At 35.1% G+C, this 15,129-nt stretch overlaps 1 protein-coding gene across 1 annotated transcript in view; it reads left to right on the top strand.

The window, feature by feature from the left end:
• The window catches only part of LOC132554721 (mucin-5AC-like), a 47,845-nt gene extending 34,471 nt beyond the window's left edge, over window positions 1-13,374 (top strand). Inside the window, exons 15-17 of the mRNA XM_060219033.1 lie at window positions 10,796-11,134; window positions 12,763-12,951; window positions 13,287-13,374. Of these exons, the coding sequence (XP_060075016.1) occupies window positions 10,796-11,134; window positions 12,763-12,951; window positions 13,287-13,306 (548 nt within the window). The 3' untranslated portion in view covers window positions 13,307-13,374. The remainder of the gene's footprint in view (window positions 1-10,795; window positions 11,135-12,762; window positions 12,952-13,286) is intronic.
• Window positions 13,375-15,129: the final 1,755 nt, after the last annotated feature.

Genomic DNA, 15,129 nt, shown 5'->3' with positions numbered 1-15,129 from the left:
TTTTATTCTCCTCATTCACTGACCTTTATACTTTTAACAAGTCTGCCGTGCGGAAACTTTTGACATTTCAAACTTCTTCTCAAATTCAATCCGTGGGATTGAGCTCAAGCTTACATGAATTTATCCTTAGATGGTCCTGACCAAGTGTTGTTATTTTTGGGTATGTCTGAAATCCAAGATGTTCGCCATGGCCGCCATCTTGAAAACGTATTTTAAACTTCTGTTCCATTTCAACTGGTTCCATTAAATTAAAAACTGGTTGAAATGTTAAGGAAAGACAGCGAACAAAGTGTTGTTATTTTTCAACCTTGTCAAAACTTCGATGCGGCAGCCAGGGAGGCCATTTTGTAACATGATTGCGCAATCAATGTTTTCCTTTGCAACGCTTATTTGAAACTTCTTCAGAAGTTTTACTAGTAGGATTAAGCTCAAACTCGCATGAAATGATCCTGAGATGGTCGTGACCAAGTGTTGTTGTTTGTCGGATATGTCCGAAATCCAAAGTGGCCGCCATCTTAAAAAAACATATTTTAAATTTCTGCAGTTCCACTGGTGTTATTGAGCTAAAATTTGGTGGGAATGTTAAGGGAAAGTAGCAAACTCAGTGTTGTTATTTTCCGACCTTGTTAAAATTTTATTATGACCGCCAGAGGCCATTTTGTAAGATGGTTGAGCAATCCTGGTTTTCCTGTTGAACGCCTATTTCAAACTTCACTTCAAGATTTACCAGTTGGACTGAGCTCCATCTTTACTATGAAAAAAACCCCTCTTTTTACAGTTACCTCCTCTTCGCTAAAACTACCATCTGCATCATGGAAAAAAGATTCTTTATAAGATTTCATTTAAATAAGAAAAAGAACCCTTCGTCCTGCTAAAAGTTTTTGTGGTCTGATGACCGTTAACACCCATGGGCCTCTTGTTGTTTGTTTTTGTTTCGTTTTGTTTGCGTTTACAAAGTTGAAAATGCATGTGCAATATGTATTACATAGACAAACTTATGTCTTCAACAGACATCAACTGCACCGATGAAACGGCTTTCATAGGGACGCCTGTAACCCTTACTTGCAATATGTCAGTGAGTTTTAACTATATCAACGTAACGAAGGCGACAAGATACGTAGCAGACGTCATTTCCAATGGAACGGTGATAAATAGGAATCTGAAGGCTGGGGAACACGTGACCTTCACTCAATCGTCCCTGAAGATATCCTACGATAGTACAGAATGTGAGGATGCCGGACAACTTACTATTTATATCCAAGAAACTGGAGGAAGCAATGAATCACAGGCAGTATCACTTGTTTTATGGGGTAAGCTTAGGTGTCAATATTTGCGGTTAAAATACCAAACAATCATTTTGTTCAACGCTTGAAAAAGGCAAATTAAGAAAAGCGTTTATAATCAATTAATAAGAAAATAACAGCATGTCAACATAATCCTGATCCAAACAAAATCAATTACAAAATTTGACCAAAAGAATGATTTACATGAAAATCCTGCAAAAGTACAAGGATTTACAAGCGTTTTCTGTGTCAACAACGACAAGTTACGTGTATACAACAAGAAAACCGACAGGCAGACTAACGAGTATCAAGCAAGTCCAGATTTATATCGCACTTTGAAATATGGTATTTCTAAATCAGTCATTATGATGATTGTAAAGCTTCCCCAAAAATGAGAAGATTTAGGCAATCGCTTTGGCAAAGGTGTGTTTACCTGTACCCTAACAACAAGCTAAGGAAACTTCACTGGCACCGCGTCTCTCGGTATCACAGGTAATAACATCATGTACAGCAGATAAGTCTGTAACATTGGAGAAGAAAATGTTTATGATTTTATTACACTTGTTATGATATTAATGATTTTAAATAGTGTCATGAGAAAAGTAATGCTTATTCAAAACTGGCAATAATGCTAATCGTTTTAACCTGTTTTTGAGTTTTATTTTGATATTTACTTTTAAAGCACACCCTACCAGTAAAATCAATACAACATCCCCATACATCGAAGGAGCGGAGGCCACCATTACATGCAGCGGCGAAATATCAACTGGAACAGGAAGCCTATTCCTTTACACAAAGTCCCCCGGCGGGTCAGAGTTCAAAATGTACGATGTCGTGACTCCAACAGTAACAGATGAAGCTGGGACGTCAAATTGTACAGTTGCAAGAACTGTAAAATATACGTTTACTCCTAGCTTACAGTTTAATGGGACCATGGCTAAATGTGTTGCCAATAATTCAGCATTGAACGGGTCGTCTGCTAGTTCTTCTACGGCATTGATACGCGTGGATGAAGCAAGTAAGTCGAGTCATATTGGTAAATGAAGAATTATTATCTTACTGAATCGATGATCTCAGCAGTGAGTGTATCAATTGCTAATTCTAAAACAGAATTTTATCTAATGTGTGATTGTGTCGATCAACAACTTATGCCATTATATTTTATTGAGAGCTCATGTTTTATCACTGCTCCGTCTAAACAAGATGTACCAGTTTTAGTCACAAAACCATTAAGATATAAGTTACGAACAAGCAATGCACGTGCTACAAATAAACGCATGCAGCTGTAATTAATGACAATTGCTGCTTAGATTTTTGATATCCGTTCTCGTTCATACGTTTTGTAATATTACGTTAATATTTGTTTAATAAAGCGTAACCTCGCATTTCCATTTTGATTTGTTTCGTTATATCCTAGTAATACCCTTACTTTGTAATGAAAGGCGAAAATGTATTTCAAAATATGTTACGCCGAAATAACAGAATATTTTAGTAATTCAGGAAATAAAAGAATTATATATGGAATTGAATTATTTCCTGTTGCACATATTCTGACTCCTGTTCCTGAAAAAGTAGTGCAACAATATGTTTTTAATTTTCTTCCTAAAATCACACCTTTCAAAACTCAGAAAAACTTAAATAATAGATTTCTTTAATGCGCAGATGAGTACATCCTTAGTGGGAAAAAGTGACCAAAACTATATCAAAATCATTACTTCTGAAACATAGTATTAATACATTTCAGACATTGCATTCAACGAGTATAATAGGCGAGAGGAGGTCGGGAGTTCTGGAATAAAAATTGGCTGTAATGTACGAAATGCGCCTGGCTGGACAAATGTTCAGGTGGTGAGAATGACAACAGGCTCAGCTAATGTGACATCGATATTTAGCAAAGATAAAGGTGGAACCCCGACTCAGCCCTTGGCCCCTCGCGTGACATACGAACACAATGAAGATGACACGTCGGTTTCCGTCACCATGACGCTAGGAACATTGAATTGTGAGGATCGTGGATTATACACATGTACAGCTATTGGGACCACGAATACACTCGCCACTAACATGACCTTTGAGATATTCAGTAGGTTGACATTTAAATAGATTAAAAATATTGAATACAAATCCTAAAGATAACAGATCACCGTCTTCAAAACAGCAAAAATCTGAAATTGTTTCAATGCGCAACGTAACGTTTGTGTGTTATATTCTGACAAAAACAACACACCAATGCTCACTATTAGACAACATATTAATCTTATGTTTTAAAAAGACATAACCACTTATATTAATTTATATACAGTTGTATGTATATATGAAGGAGTGCACTATAATTATCATTTTAATCAATACTTTAATGTCGTTTGTGTTTCAGGGAATCCTGGAATACCATCACTGACACTAAATGCTGATCAAATTCAGGATTTGATGTTTCATAGGGGCGGGTTTGAACACGAGTGTCGGGGAGAAACTGGATTCCCTTCAGGAGACATTTCTGTTCTTTACAAAATGAAAGGACAGTCATCATTTGTACCATTCGTGAGCAACCGTATCATACAATATGCTACAAACACTAACGAAACCAGTTGTGGAACAACCAAATTTTTCAAGTTTGGCCTTAACTTCACGTCACAAGACGAAGACGGACAGGTAAAATGTGTCATTACCAACCAGGAATTAGGGATAAATACGGAGTCGGCAGTGGGTACCATAGAACTTATTCCACGTGCGTACCTATCTAATGCTTAATCTCCCTTATTTCTGTCCATAACACAGTTACAAGTATGATAAACGTACAACTGTGATTCCAACTTTTCCATTTTGTCATGAATTTAGTATTGAATAAGAGATTAAAGAGGTTTTGTATTTTTGTTTAAATTATAACTCAGTAATGCTATTTATTTCTGAGTGATTGAACGTTAACTTTCTTTTAGTATCAATTTGCATTATGATGCTCAAAAGATCAATGTATCATGACTTAACCTACAAGTCTTTGGTTAGATTAGATTGATTAGATTTCGAATGGTTATATTTGTTAAAATAATGAATGAAATAAACAAAGCACATTAGTCTATACTAGTGTATAACGTAATTGATGCTTAGCATATTAGTATTTGTTGATTAAAGAATCACTGGTTTAAATGTAGGGCATTATTGTAACACAACGAGCGCCCCGAAGTACCTACATCACCCGACAAACTGTAACAAGTATGTACAATGTGATTCCAAATACCCATTCGGCAGCCAATGTCCTACTGCCGAGTGTGCCAATGTAAATACCAACAACGTTCAGTGTGGTGGTTGTGAGGGAGTTATCTGTCCTTGGAACATTACAAGTAAGAACAATGTGACAAAACGATGATCAAATGTGTTTCATTATAGAACATCTATCAAGTACAAATAGATACCTTAATGTAATATTGATAGAAATCAACAAAAACAAATATATTAAGTCTAATGCGGTTTGTCTCCCGCGACAGCAATAACTTATCATTTGTAGAAATATGTTTGACGTTATTTAGCATATTCTTATTCACAGCTACGACAGCAGGGCCAACTACAACCACGCCGCCACCGCCGTCTTCTCGGTGTATGTATACTTACCACTACTACTACTACTACTACTACTACTACTTGAACTACTATTACAACTTGAACTACCACTACTACTACAATTGCTGCTGTTGCTACTACATCTACCACCACCACTACTACTTCCATTGCTGTTGCTGCTGCTACTGCTTATAATAATGATATCAATGATAATAATATGACTACTATTACTACAACTCCTATTATTACCACCACTACTACTACTTCAACTACAACTAGTTTAACTACTACTACTACTACTACTACTACTACTACTACTACTACTACTACTACTATTTTAACAACATCTTCTCTAATTACTATTGCTATTACCACTACCACTATTACTATTACCAACGACTATTACTACTACTACTACTATTTATGATAATAATAATGATATTAATAATAATAATACGACTGCTACCACTACTACTGCTACCATGCTCACTTGTTTATATGTTTATTTATATTGTTTATTTCCGAGAGAAGTTGTATACATGACCTGAATCGAATAGGATGTCATTCGTTACTGATATTCTAAGTCTCCAAAAACGAATCCGCTCCTTACTTCAGCTCCCTCGTTCCTACACGTTTCCCTTTAAACTTGGTTTCCATGTTATATAGAGTATTTCGTAGGTGTTTCCAGTTACTACATACAAGGAATAAAACCATCACACGTTTAAGACAATATAGCATGAATCTGAAACAAAAGATCCTGTTCATCACATGACATATGACGTTTTGATAAATTCGTGAAAGCAACATTTCTTTAGAATTATATAAGGTATCAATTGGTGATCTTTTCATTTCTCTTTCTGTGGTGACCCTACAATGCATTAAAATTGAAAAAGGAAACTTTTAGCTAATCACTGTTGCCATTGTGCTATTACACTCTAATCATAACACAATTCTTGCAATGGTTGTTATTTTACTAATTCACTAACCTTGATACTTTTAACAAGTCTATCTTGAAATTAAGTTTCTAGTTATTTTAGGTCATCTGACCCGAATAGTCTGCCTATTGCCGTGCGAAAACTTTTGACATTTCAAACTTCTTCTCAAATTCAATCCGTGGGATTGAGCTCAAGCTTACATGAAATTATCCTTAAATGGTCCTGACCATTTTTGGGTATGTCTGAAATCCAAGATGGTCGTCATGGCCGCCATCTTGAAAACAGTTCAACTGGTGCCATTGAACTAAAAACTTGTTGAAATGTTAAGGAAAGAAAGCAGACAAAGTGTTGTTATTTTTCAACCTTGTCTAAACTTCGATACGGCAGCCAGGGAGGCCATTTTGTAACACGATTGTGCAATCAAAGTTTTCCTTTGCAACGCTTATTTGAAACCTCTTCAGAAGTTTCACTTGTGGGATTGAGCTCAAACTTGCATGAAATGATCCTGAGATGGTCTATACCAAGTGTTGTTGTTTGTCGGATATGTCTAAAATCCAAGGTGGCCGCCATCTTGAAAAAACATATTTTAAATTTCTGCAGTTCCACTGGTGTGATTGAGCTAAAATTTGGTGGGAATGTGAAGGAAAAGTAGCCAACTCAGTGTTGTTATTTTCTGACCTTGTCAAAATTTCAATATGACAGCCAGGGAGGCCATAACATGATTGAGCAATCGTGGTTTTCCTGTGGAACGACTATTTCAAACTTCTCCAGATTCACCAGTGGGACTGAGCTCCAACTTAACTGTAAAAAATGCCACTTTTTCGGTTACCTACTCCTCACCAAAACTACCATTTGCATAATGGTAAAGGGCTTCTTAATAAGATTTCATTTAAATAAGAAAAAGAACCTTTCGTCCAGCTAAAACTTTTTGTGGTCTGATGACCGTTAACGCCCATGGCCTCTTGAATTTTTCTTTTGTTTCGTTTCGTTTGCTTTTACATATTTGAAACTGCATGTGCAATATGTATTACATAGATAAACTTATGTCTTCAACAGACATCAACTGCACCGATGAAACGGCTTTCATAGGGAAGCCTGTAACCCTTACTTGCAATATGTCAGTGAGTTTTGACTATATCAACGTAACGAAGGCGACAAGATACATAGCAGACGTCATTTCCGATGGAACGGTGATAAATAGGAATCTGAAGGCTGGGGAACACGTGACCTTCACTCAATCGTCCCTGAAGATATCCTACGATAGTACAGAATGTGAGGATGCCGGACAACTTACTGTTTATATCCACGAAACTGGAGGAAGCAATGAATCACAGGCAGTATCACTTGTTTTAAGGGGTAAGCTTAGGTGTCAATTTTTGCGGTTAAAATACCAAACAATCATTTTGTTCAACTCTGGAAAAAGGCAAATTTCAAAGAAGCGTATATAATCAATTAATAAAAAAATTACAACATGATCCTGATCCAAACAAAATCAATCACAAAATGTGACCAAAAGAATGATTTACATAAAGAACAAGCGTTTTCTGTTTCAACAACGAAAAGGTACGTGAATACAACAACAGAACCAACAGGCAGACTAACGGGTATCAAACAAGTCCAGATTTATATCGCACTTCGAATTATAGTATTTCTAAATCAGGCACTGTGATGATCGTAAAGCTTCCTCATAAATTATACGATTTGGGTAATGGCTCTTCATCCATTTAAACAGAAAAAAATAAACTCCTCGTGAATTCTTTTTCAAATGAATACATAACAGTGGTGAAATAACTAAGGAAATGATAGAGAAAATTCAAGTGTTTTGTCGTATCGCTGTCTTCCTATATCGCCACCTTCAAAGGCTTCATTTTAGATATCACGTGACATTACATACAAAGCATATCGTGGGGAAACCCTACCCATCACGCACTTGTGTTAATGTTAACAGATGACAAAACAGTTTCAATTTAGTTCTAAGATAATAAAGACGCACATAAAGGCTATATTTTTTGGGGTAAATTTAGATTTTATTTCTGAATGGTTCTATGGCGGCTTTCTAAATGTTGATTCGACATTTCGATTTAGATAACCTGTTTAGTTTGTTCTTCGTTTCTGCGGTGGTCAATATTTTAGCCCTCCTAAGGTTAACTCTTCCCAAGTATCGTTGAACAGCCTATATCAGCTCTTGTTCCTGATCATATACTACATCAATTTATCTATGCTTTCTCATATTTCAGCTTGATGATGGGCTAAATCTTCAAAGTAAAGAGTTTCAATTTATTTTGTAATTATAAACCTATGGGATTTCTTTGGACTACATAATAGTGTAATGGTTATACTAATAGAAAGTAATACTGCATTATCTGCATAAACATAGTTCTACCAATGTAAAACTGTCATGTGTGATCGTCTCGGAAGTAAAATGATGATGGTAATTGAGGCACTTTGATATTTTTCAGCAAAGCCACATTCTGTGTCAATGATGATGCATCCAGATTTCATTGAAAATTTCGACCGTTCGGGATCAGAGCACGTGTGTGAGGGATACTTGGGTTTCCCTCTCGGTGATGACGCTCGACTAGAAGTCACAATGGTGAAGCGTGGAGATAGCAATGTGTACTCAGTACCATTAGCAAATTATGATGGATCCAGAGGAGATACGAAAACCCTAGAAAACTGTAACTACAAAGCCAGACTAGAATTTGGATTAAAAGTCGGACTCGAATGGCAAAATGGTACTATCACATGCAAGGCAATTAATAGCAAAGTTCTTGAACAGGGTGATACGGAACAAAATGATACTGCAGCTCTAGAAATAATTCCATGTGAGTATACGATCAACATGTAATCTAGACGAATTATCGGACGAAATATTGTCTATATGTTAATGTAAGGTCATATATCACAACAAATTATGAGAAATCATATCAATAAAACGCTTTCATTAACTATGTACAATATGATTGTATTTTTATGAACATATCTGTTTTCCTTCAGCTGATTATTGCAACGGTGAATCGGACAACACCTTCAAAGTAAGTCCGTTTAACTGTCACAATTATGTTCAGTGCCACAACAACATCTCGTACGGCAAAGGGTGTGGTGATGACTGTTTTACAGGTTTACAGGTGGCGCCCTTGTGTGGTGACTGTCAGACCTACCCCTGTAGTTTAACACCTACAACAAGTGAGTAAAACCACATTTAATGTCAACAGTGACCGTATAAATCATGTGATGTATCTTATTTAAAACGATATTTATTTCACGAATGAATTTCAATGATTTCATAAGTCATATCGGTTGATATATTATGTCAAGGATAAGATAGATATATATCTTTCTTAAGATTCTAAAATCGATTTACTCTTAACGCCATTGTCATCTACTTCTTGTTTTTTCCCTTCTAATTTTGTCATGCCTGCCACATAACAAAATGCAACGATTAATATCCCCCCTCTTTACATTAGATATGTATTTCTGCACCAATTTACCCAGATCATGCCGTGAAGCAATATTTTATGATTTCATGTAAAGCACACATTTCTTTTTTCTGACACTTATGCAAAATTCTTTCAGCTACCACAACTACTCAAGCTACGACAACACCACCACCTGACGTATGTAAGTAAAGTGTGTTGATGAAAAATGATTGTTACCTGATATTTCCTTACGACCATTGAAGGAAAAATGTATGATGAAGATGCGTTGTCTATCCGTTTATACAAATTTTACTATTTTCATTATGGTTTGACCGAGAGGAATCAAACTTTGTTCACATTAGAAACTTGTGATTTACGAATCCTTAGATCAATAATCTTTCTACCATAACCATAATACTACAAATGCATGAATATAAGAGTTAGTTGATTGAAGATATTACAAATTTTGGGGTAATCCTATTTCTGCCAAATATTGTTTACATGCAGACGGATTCTATTTGACGGTGCTTAATTTGCTGTTTCTCTTATTTGTTTTTAATGGCTTGGATAAAACTTCACAAGTAGATATTCAGTCATGAACAAACTATACATAGAAAAAGTTACAATCATACGGTAAGTGTTTACTTCTTTAGCGTCTTAGTATCGCATTTCTAGGAATAATCTATGAATGATGAACATTTTCAGTTGCATCATGCACTGGTGTGAACAGTGTAGTCGGTACGTCGGCAACCGTAACATGTTCGGTAAACAAGGATTCCTACACATTTATCAATGTGACGTTCACTCCAGCCAATTCACAGACATCAGTCCACATGGTGGACGTTCTTCCGACTCCCGGGGTAGTCAATGACAACAGTGGCCCAAACAGGATTGTGACAGTGTCTAACAATGGAAAAACCATAGATATCGAGTTCACATCACTTTCCTGCGCTGATGAGGGAGGGTTCCTATTAAGGGTGATTGCAGAGTCAGGAAATTCCTCAACTACTGTGGCTGTCAGTGTTAGAGGTAACGGAAATAATGAAAACAAAATTAATAAATTGGTTTGACTGCTGTTTTTAAAACGTGTACCATTGTGACTATATGCGTCGTTTAACAAAATAAAAAGGATTGTGTGTATGTAGGTTAATATTTCACTTTTAGCTATGATCAACAATCTCAGGCACGTCAGAGATAATCAGATATTAAGAAAATTGTTACAGCAAACCAGATAAAAAAGAAAGGAACACAAGAAAATAGTTATCAATATAGACATTGTACAGTTAGCAATATCTACGTGAAATGATTATACTTTAATGAAGAACTATCGTTTGAAAAACAACTACTTTTGATTAAGTTTTCTCCAGAGATGTTACATGTACTCGTGACCTTATTTCCATTCCTTTTTTGGGTTTTGACAGCGTAAGCCGTCGCTCTTTTATTCGACAAATTATATCATTATTTCTTTGAACAAGTCTCATTTTGACATCTTTTTTTTGTCGTACATTTTCATCATTTTATCGATTTCGTGTTTAGCTACAATTTCTGCTGACATGTTGGAAACCAGTACATTCTGGACACATACTTTTTAACCTGCTCTTTACAGCTACACCCAAAACGAATCCAACGTTAACCTTACCGATTCGAATTGCTACCGGACTTCCTCTTTCACCTGGGGGTTCGTGTTCTGGCGAAGTGGGGTACCCACATGGAGAGATCGGTCTACAGATAAAATTAGTCGGATCAAGTTCTTATGTCGATTTTACGGGATTCACATTATCAGAAAAAACATCTGAGGGCAACTGTACAGTAACAAAAAAAGAAATGTCCTTCAGCGGAACGCCTACTTCAGCAATCAACGGGTCATACATAAGATGTGCCACAAGTCACCCCGATACAAATGATATTCTATTTTCCTCGGAAGGGATGGTTTTTGTTATTGATGGTGAGTATAGACTGTTTAAGGGTTGTTGTTTTAGGGTAAAGTGTCTTGCTGAAGGAGACCACCAGGCCAGCACAGACCCCTCCTTTCGGCTTCATGCGTCCTGGACAATCACCTGACGTTATGTAGTCCAACTCACTTATCGACTGAGCTGTCGCGGCCATAATTATAATGCGATTTTGTAACGTGATCTATTGTATAGAGATTGACATGCATTTTAACAGAGAAAATTTTGATAATTGAAAATGAAAACATCCAGAGTACATTACTATATATGTAGGATATCCTCATTGTGACAGAGGTCATTATTTCTTTCAAGCTTACTAATCTGACGCTGAACCGATCGAGCTAAAGAGAAGTTCTCTCTAGCCGAGCGGTATTTTACCACAGTTACATACTACCCTTCCAGGATATAACTCGTCCTCTAGTTTACAGAGGTGGCAGCAATTCATGTGAAGGTAACGCTAAGTATTATACCAGAGTCCCTACATGAGTACCAATGTAACAGGGGTCAGTACTTATTTCGATACCTTCGCTAGGATTCGAACCCGGGACCTCTGGCTTACTTATCTGACGCTGAAACAACCGAGTTTAAAAGACTAGGTTACATCATATCATCGTTATTGGCTTTTATTTAATTCATTTTTAGTAGTGCGATATGTATAATATATATATTTATTACATAGCTATCCGGTTACCAATGCAATAAGTCCCATTACGTAAATGTATGTTATTACAAGTGTGATATGATCCTTACCATCTCGTCACACAAATTTCGACCTTTGTGTACATTGGATTAGAGTGCAGCCGAAAATGTTGGACGACTCCGTACCGTCCCGAAAACTACATACGTCAATGCTACTGCGCTTCACACCAGTCACTTGTCTGATGAAGATGACTGTGTAGTCATCGAAACGTCACACTGTTTATATTTACTAGTTGTGTTATAAGAACCTTTATTCTATTATGTATATTATCTCTGCTGGAACTTTCCTTTATAATTTGGGAAATAGTTTTGTGTTTTCTTAAATTATATTACTGACAATCAAGAACTCCTGAGACGAAATATTGATTGTCAGCAAGAAGTTTTTTTTTAAATATCAATAGGATATCAGTCATGATATAAACCACTATAACAGGATACCATAACTGTATCATATTGATACAGAGAGGAAGTATGGTAAATTACATCCCAGACAAGATAAGTTTAAGAAACACTTTGCTCCCGGTTGCAAGAAAACTATGAAGTAAGATAAATATGAAAGCCATACTTCTTCAGATGCAAAAGTTATGGCAATGTTATTTTTTCAAATGTAGGTCAAAGGTCACAGTCACATGTTACAAGGAACACCTATGCCTAATATAAAAGCCCTACCACTTAAGGTGCAATAGTTTCACAGTCACATGTTACAAGGAACACCTATGCCTAATATAAAAGCCCTACCACTTAAGGTGCAATAGTTTTGGACAGCAAACAAACAGAACTAAAAACAATATGTCCCGATCTTTTGATCCGGGGGCATTAAAAGCCAAACGATGCTTATGTTTATCATTTAGAATGTCAATTTTATACACATGATATTTACACTGTGGATTATCTACGTTTCTATTTAACCTTTTACTACTTTCAGGGAATATGTGCAATGGGCTTGCCGATGGTACATTTCTCTATCATCCATACAGCTGTGGTTTTTACATAATTTGTTCTGCTAACACGATATTTGTCAGTCAATGTGGTAGCAGTGCACCGTGCATAAAAGTTGGGGAAAATTCTGCTCACTGCGATACGACATGTGACCACTGTCCAAGTTATCAGACTAGTGAGTATTAATGCTTAAATTTGGTTGTTGTACACATGCATATTCTAAACTTAATTATAACTATATTCAATTAGTTGATTTTGATTGCTTCATAATGTGATTATGCAAATTTGAAATATCTATTCCATAATTTGTATCAATATTTCATACGAAAATTAATAATTGACAGTTATGTGTTATAATCAATATATAAGCTATACTGTTTCAATGGGTTTTTTTTTAATTCTGTCGTTTGCTTTATATTCCTATATAAATGTAGGTATGTTGTGATCCTTTTACTATAGTTTTGTATTACTTCCTTAGCACTGACCCTTATACTATTTTTATCGTTTTAGTTATACCTAATGTACCATAGATCATGTGACACAACATGGCACAACGATGAATCTAAGCCCTGAGAGCGATCAAAGGTCTGCATCGAATATGATAGAGTTTTGAAAAGGGACACGTTGAAAGGATGCATATTTATAAAAAAAAAAGTGTTGTCGTATGGATCGCTTATTTAAAAAACAATGTTCGTAGGAGCGTCCGATCAGAATACATCAGTGTGTGACTTTTCCATCGTTCCATTAAATTACACCCGCGAGTTGTACTCCGTCAAAACTCACCACTTTGCAGTCTATCGAATGGGATTGAGTTACCGCCTTTAATAGAACAGAATCAATATCCTATCAGAGTAAATGTCATCTTATTGGAGTAAATATCAAATATCTTTATCTCCCGGTAAAATATAATTTTAGCATGTAAACATATTGAAGCATATATTTTTTTTTATTCTGAGAAAGAAAGCAGTATATGAATGAAGATTGTTACCCCTTTTCTATTTTTCTTCCTTAAAATCACATCTCGAATTGTCCATCTGTATTTCATCTTGATTAGATGGCACCTATATATAGTAATTAGTAAGAAGTGGTCATATAATGATAATCGTGTATGTACATATATGATAAATGTGACTTATTAAGTTGAAATGAGTACATATATGATAAATTTATCTCATTTACTTGAAATGAGTTTATATATGATAAATGTAACTTAATGAGTTGAAATGAGTACATATATGATAATTTTATCTCATTGAGTTGAAATGAGTTTATATATGATAAATGTAACTTAATGAGTTGAAATGAGTACATACGTCATAAATGTAACTTTGTTAAAATTTTCACATAATAGCACAAATATGTATTCATGTTTATTAAAAACAACTAATGAAATGTTATTGTTGATTGAAATACTTCAGTGCTAATTACTTATTTTCTGAAACTAGTGATCAATTAAACACTTAAATGTTAACCATTGGCAAATTCTTATATAATAATTCAATAAGATAGATAGGTTTTATTAAAATTTTGTACAAAATGAAATCACAATTGAATTTCTACAGAAATGCACAGAATGTATGAGTAAAAAAAATACATAACGTCTTTTAAAATACGGAAATGGCACATCAATTCGCTAAGAGGTAATTTTCGAGTGGCAATGTATATTTAAGAAATGTGCTTTCTTTAAACAATTTATTTTTCATGCTCCTTCCGTTGTTATTTATGTCTTTTATTACTGCTGTGGTTTGAAGAGAATATATTATTATGTAGCTCTATTTATTCGCTTAAAATCAAAGTTTATTTTTTGTTGTAGTTGAATAAGCACTGTATATACTCATTTCGTTCATCAATGCAGATTCGTTGTGACAACAATGGAAATATAACATGACCAAATAAAATGTTCTATTTTTATCAATCGTATTTTACAGATTACAACTTTTTATTTAGATATTTTAAGGGATATATGTATTTTACCACAAATAAATGAAACACACCAATGTTGTTAATAAAAGCATTTTACATCAGACATTTTTTCTGTGTTATTGAATACTTATATTCTGTTTTCGTACTGTATAATAGTGATGTTTATATCTTTGTACTTTTAAAATTAGCTTATCTAATTTTGAAAATCGTCGCATTTTAAAAGAAATATATACCAACAGATACCATGATTTTAACTCGATATTAAATTATGATGGAGAGGATTAGTGATTTTCTGGAAAAAAAACTAATTACTATGTTTATGCAATGTCCTTCGTAGTTTTAAAAGGCAGATGTACCCAGGCATTGAGAACGAAAACGAACTTATCTATGAGGGACGCTTTGTTACTGAAATTTGCTCAGAATTCAAACA

Source organism: Ylistrum balloti, unplaced genomic scaffold, assembly GCF_031769215.1.
Source record: "Ylistrum balloti isolate Yb309-2 unplaced genomic scaffold, AGI_CSIRO_Ybal_v1 Utg370434, whole genome shotgun sequence".
In the NCBI taxonomy this organism is placed as follows: Eukaryota; Metazoa; Mollusca; class Bivalvia; order Pectinida; family Pectinidae; genus Ylistrum; species Ylistrum balloti.
Note: the sequence above shows the minus strand (reverse complement) of the source record. Positions and strands in the feature narration are given on the sequence as shown.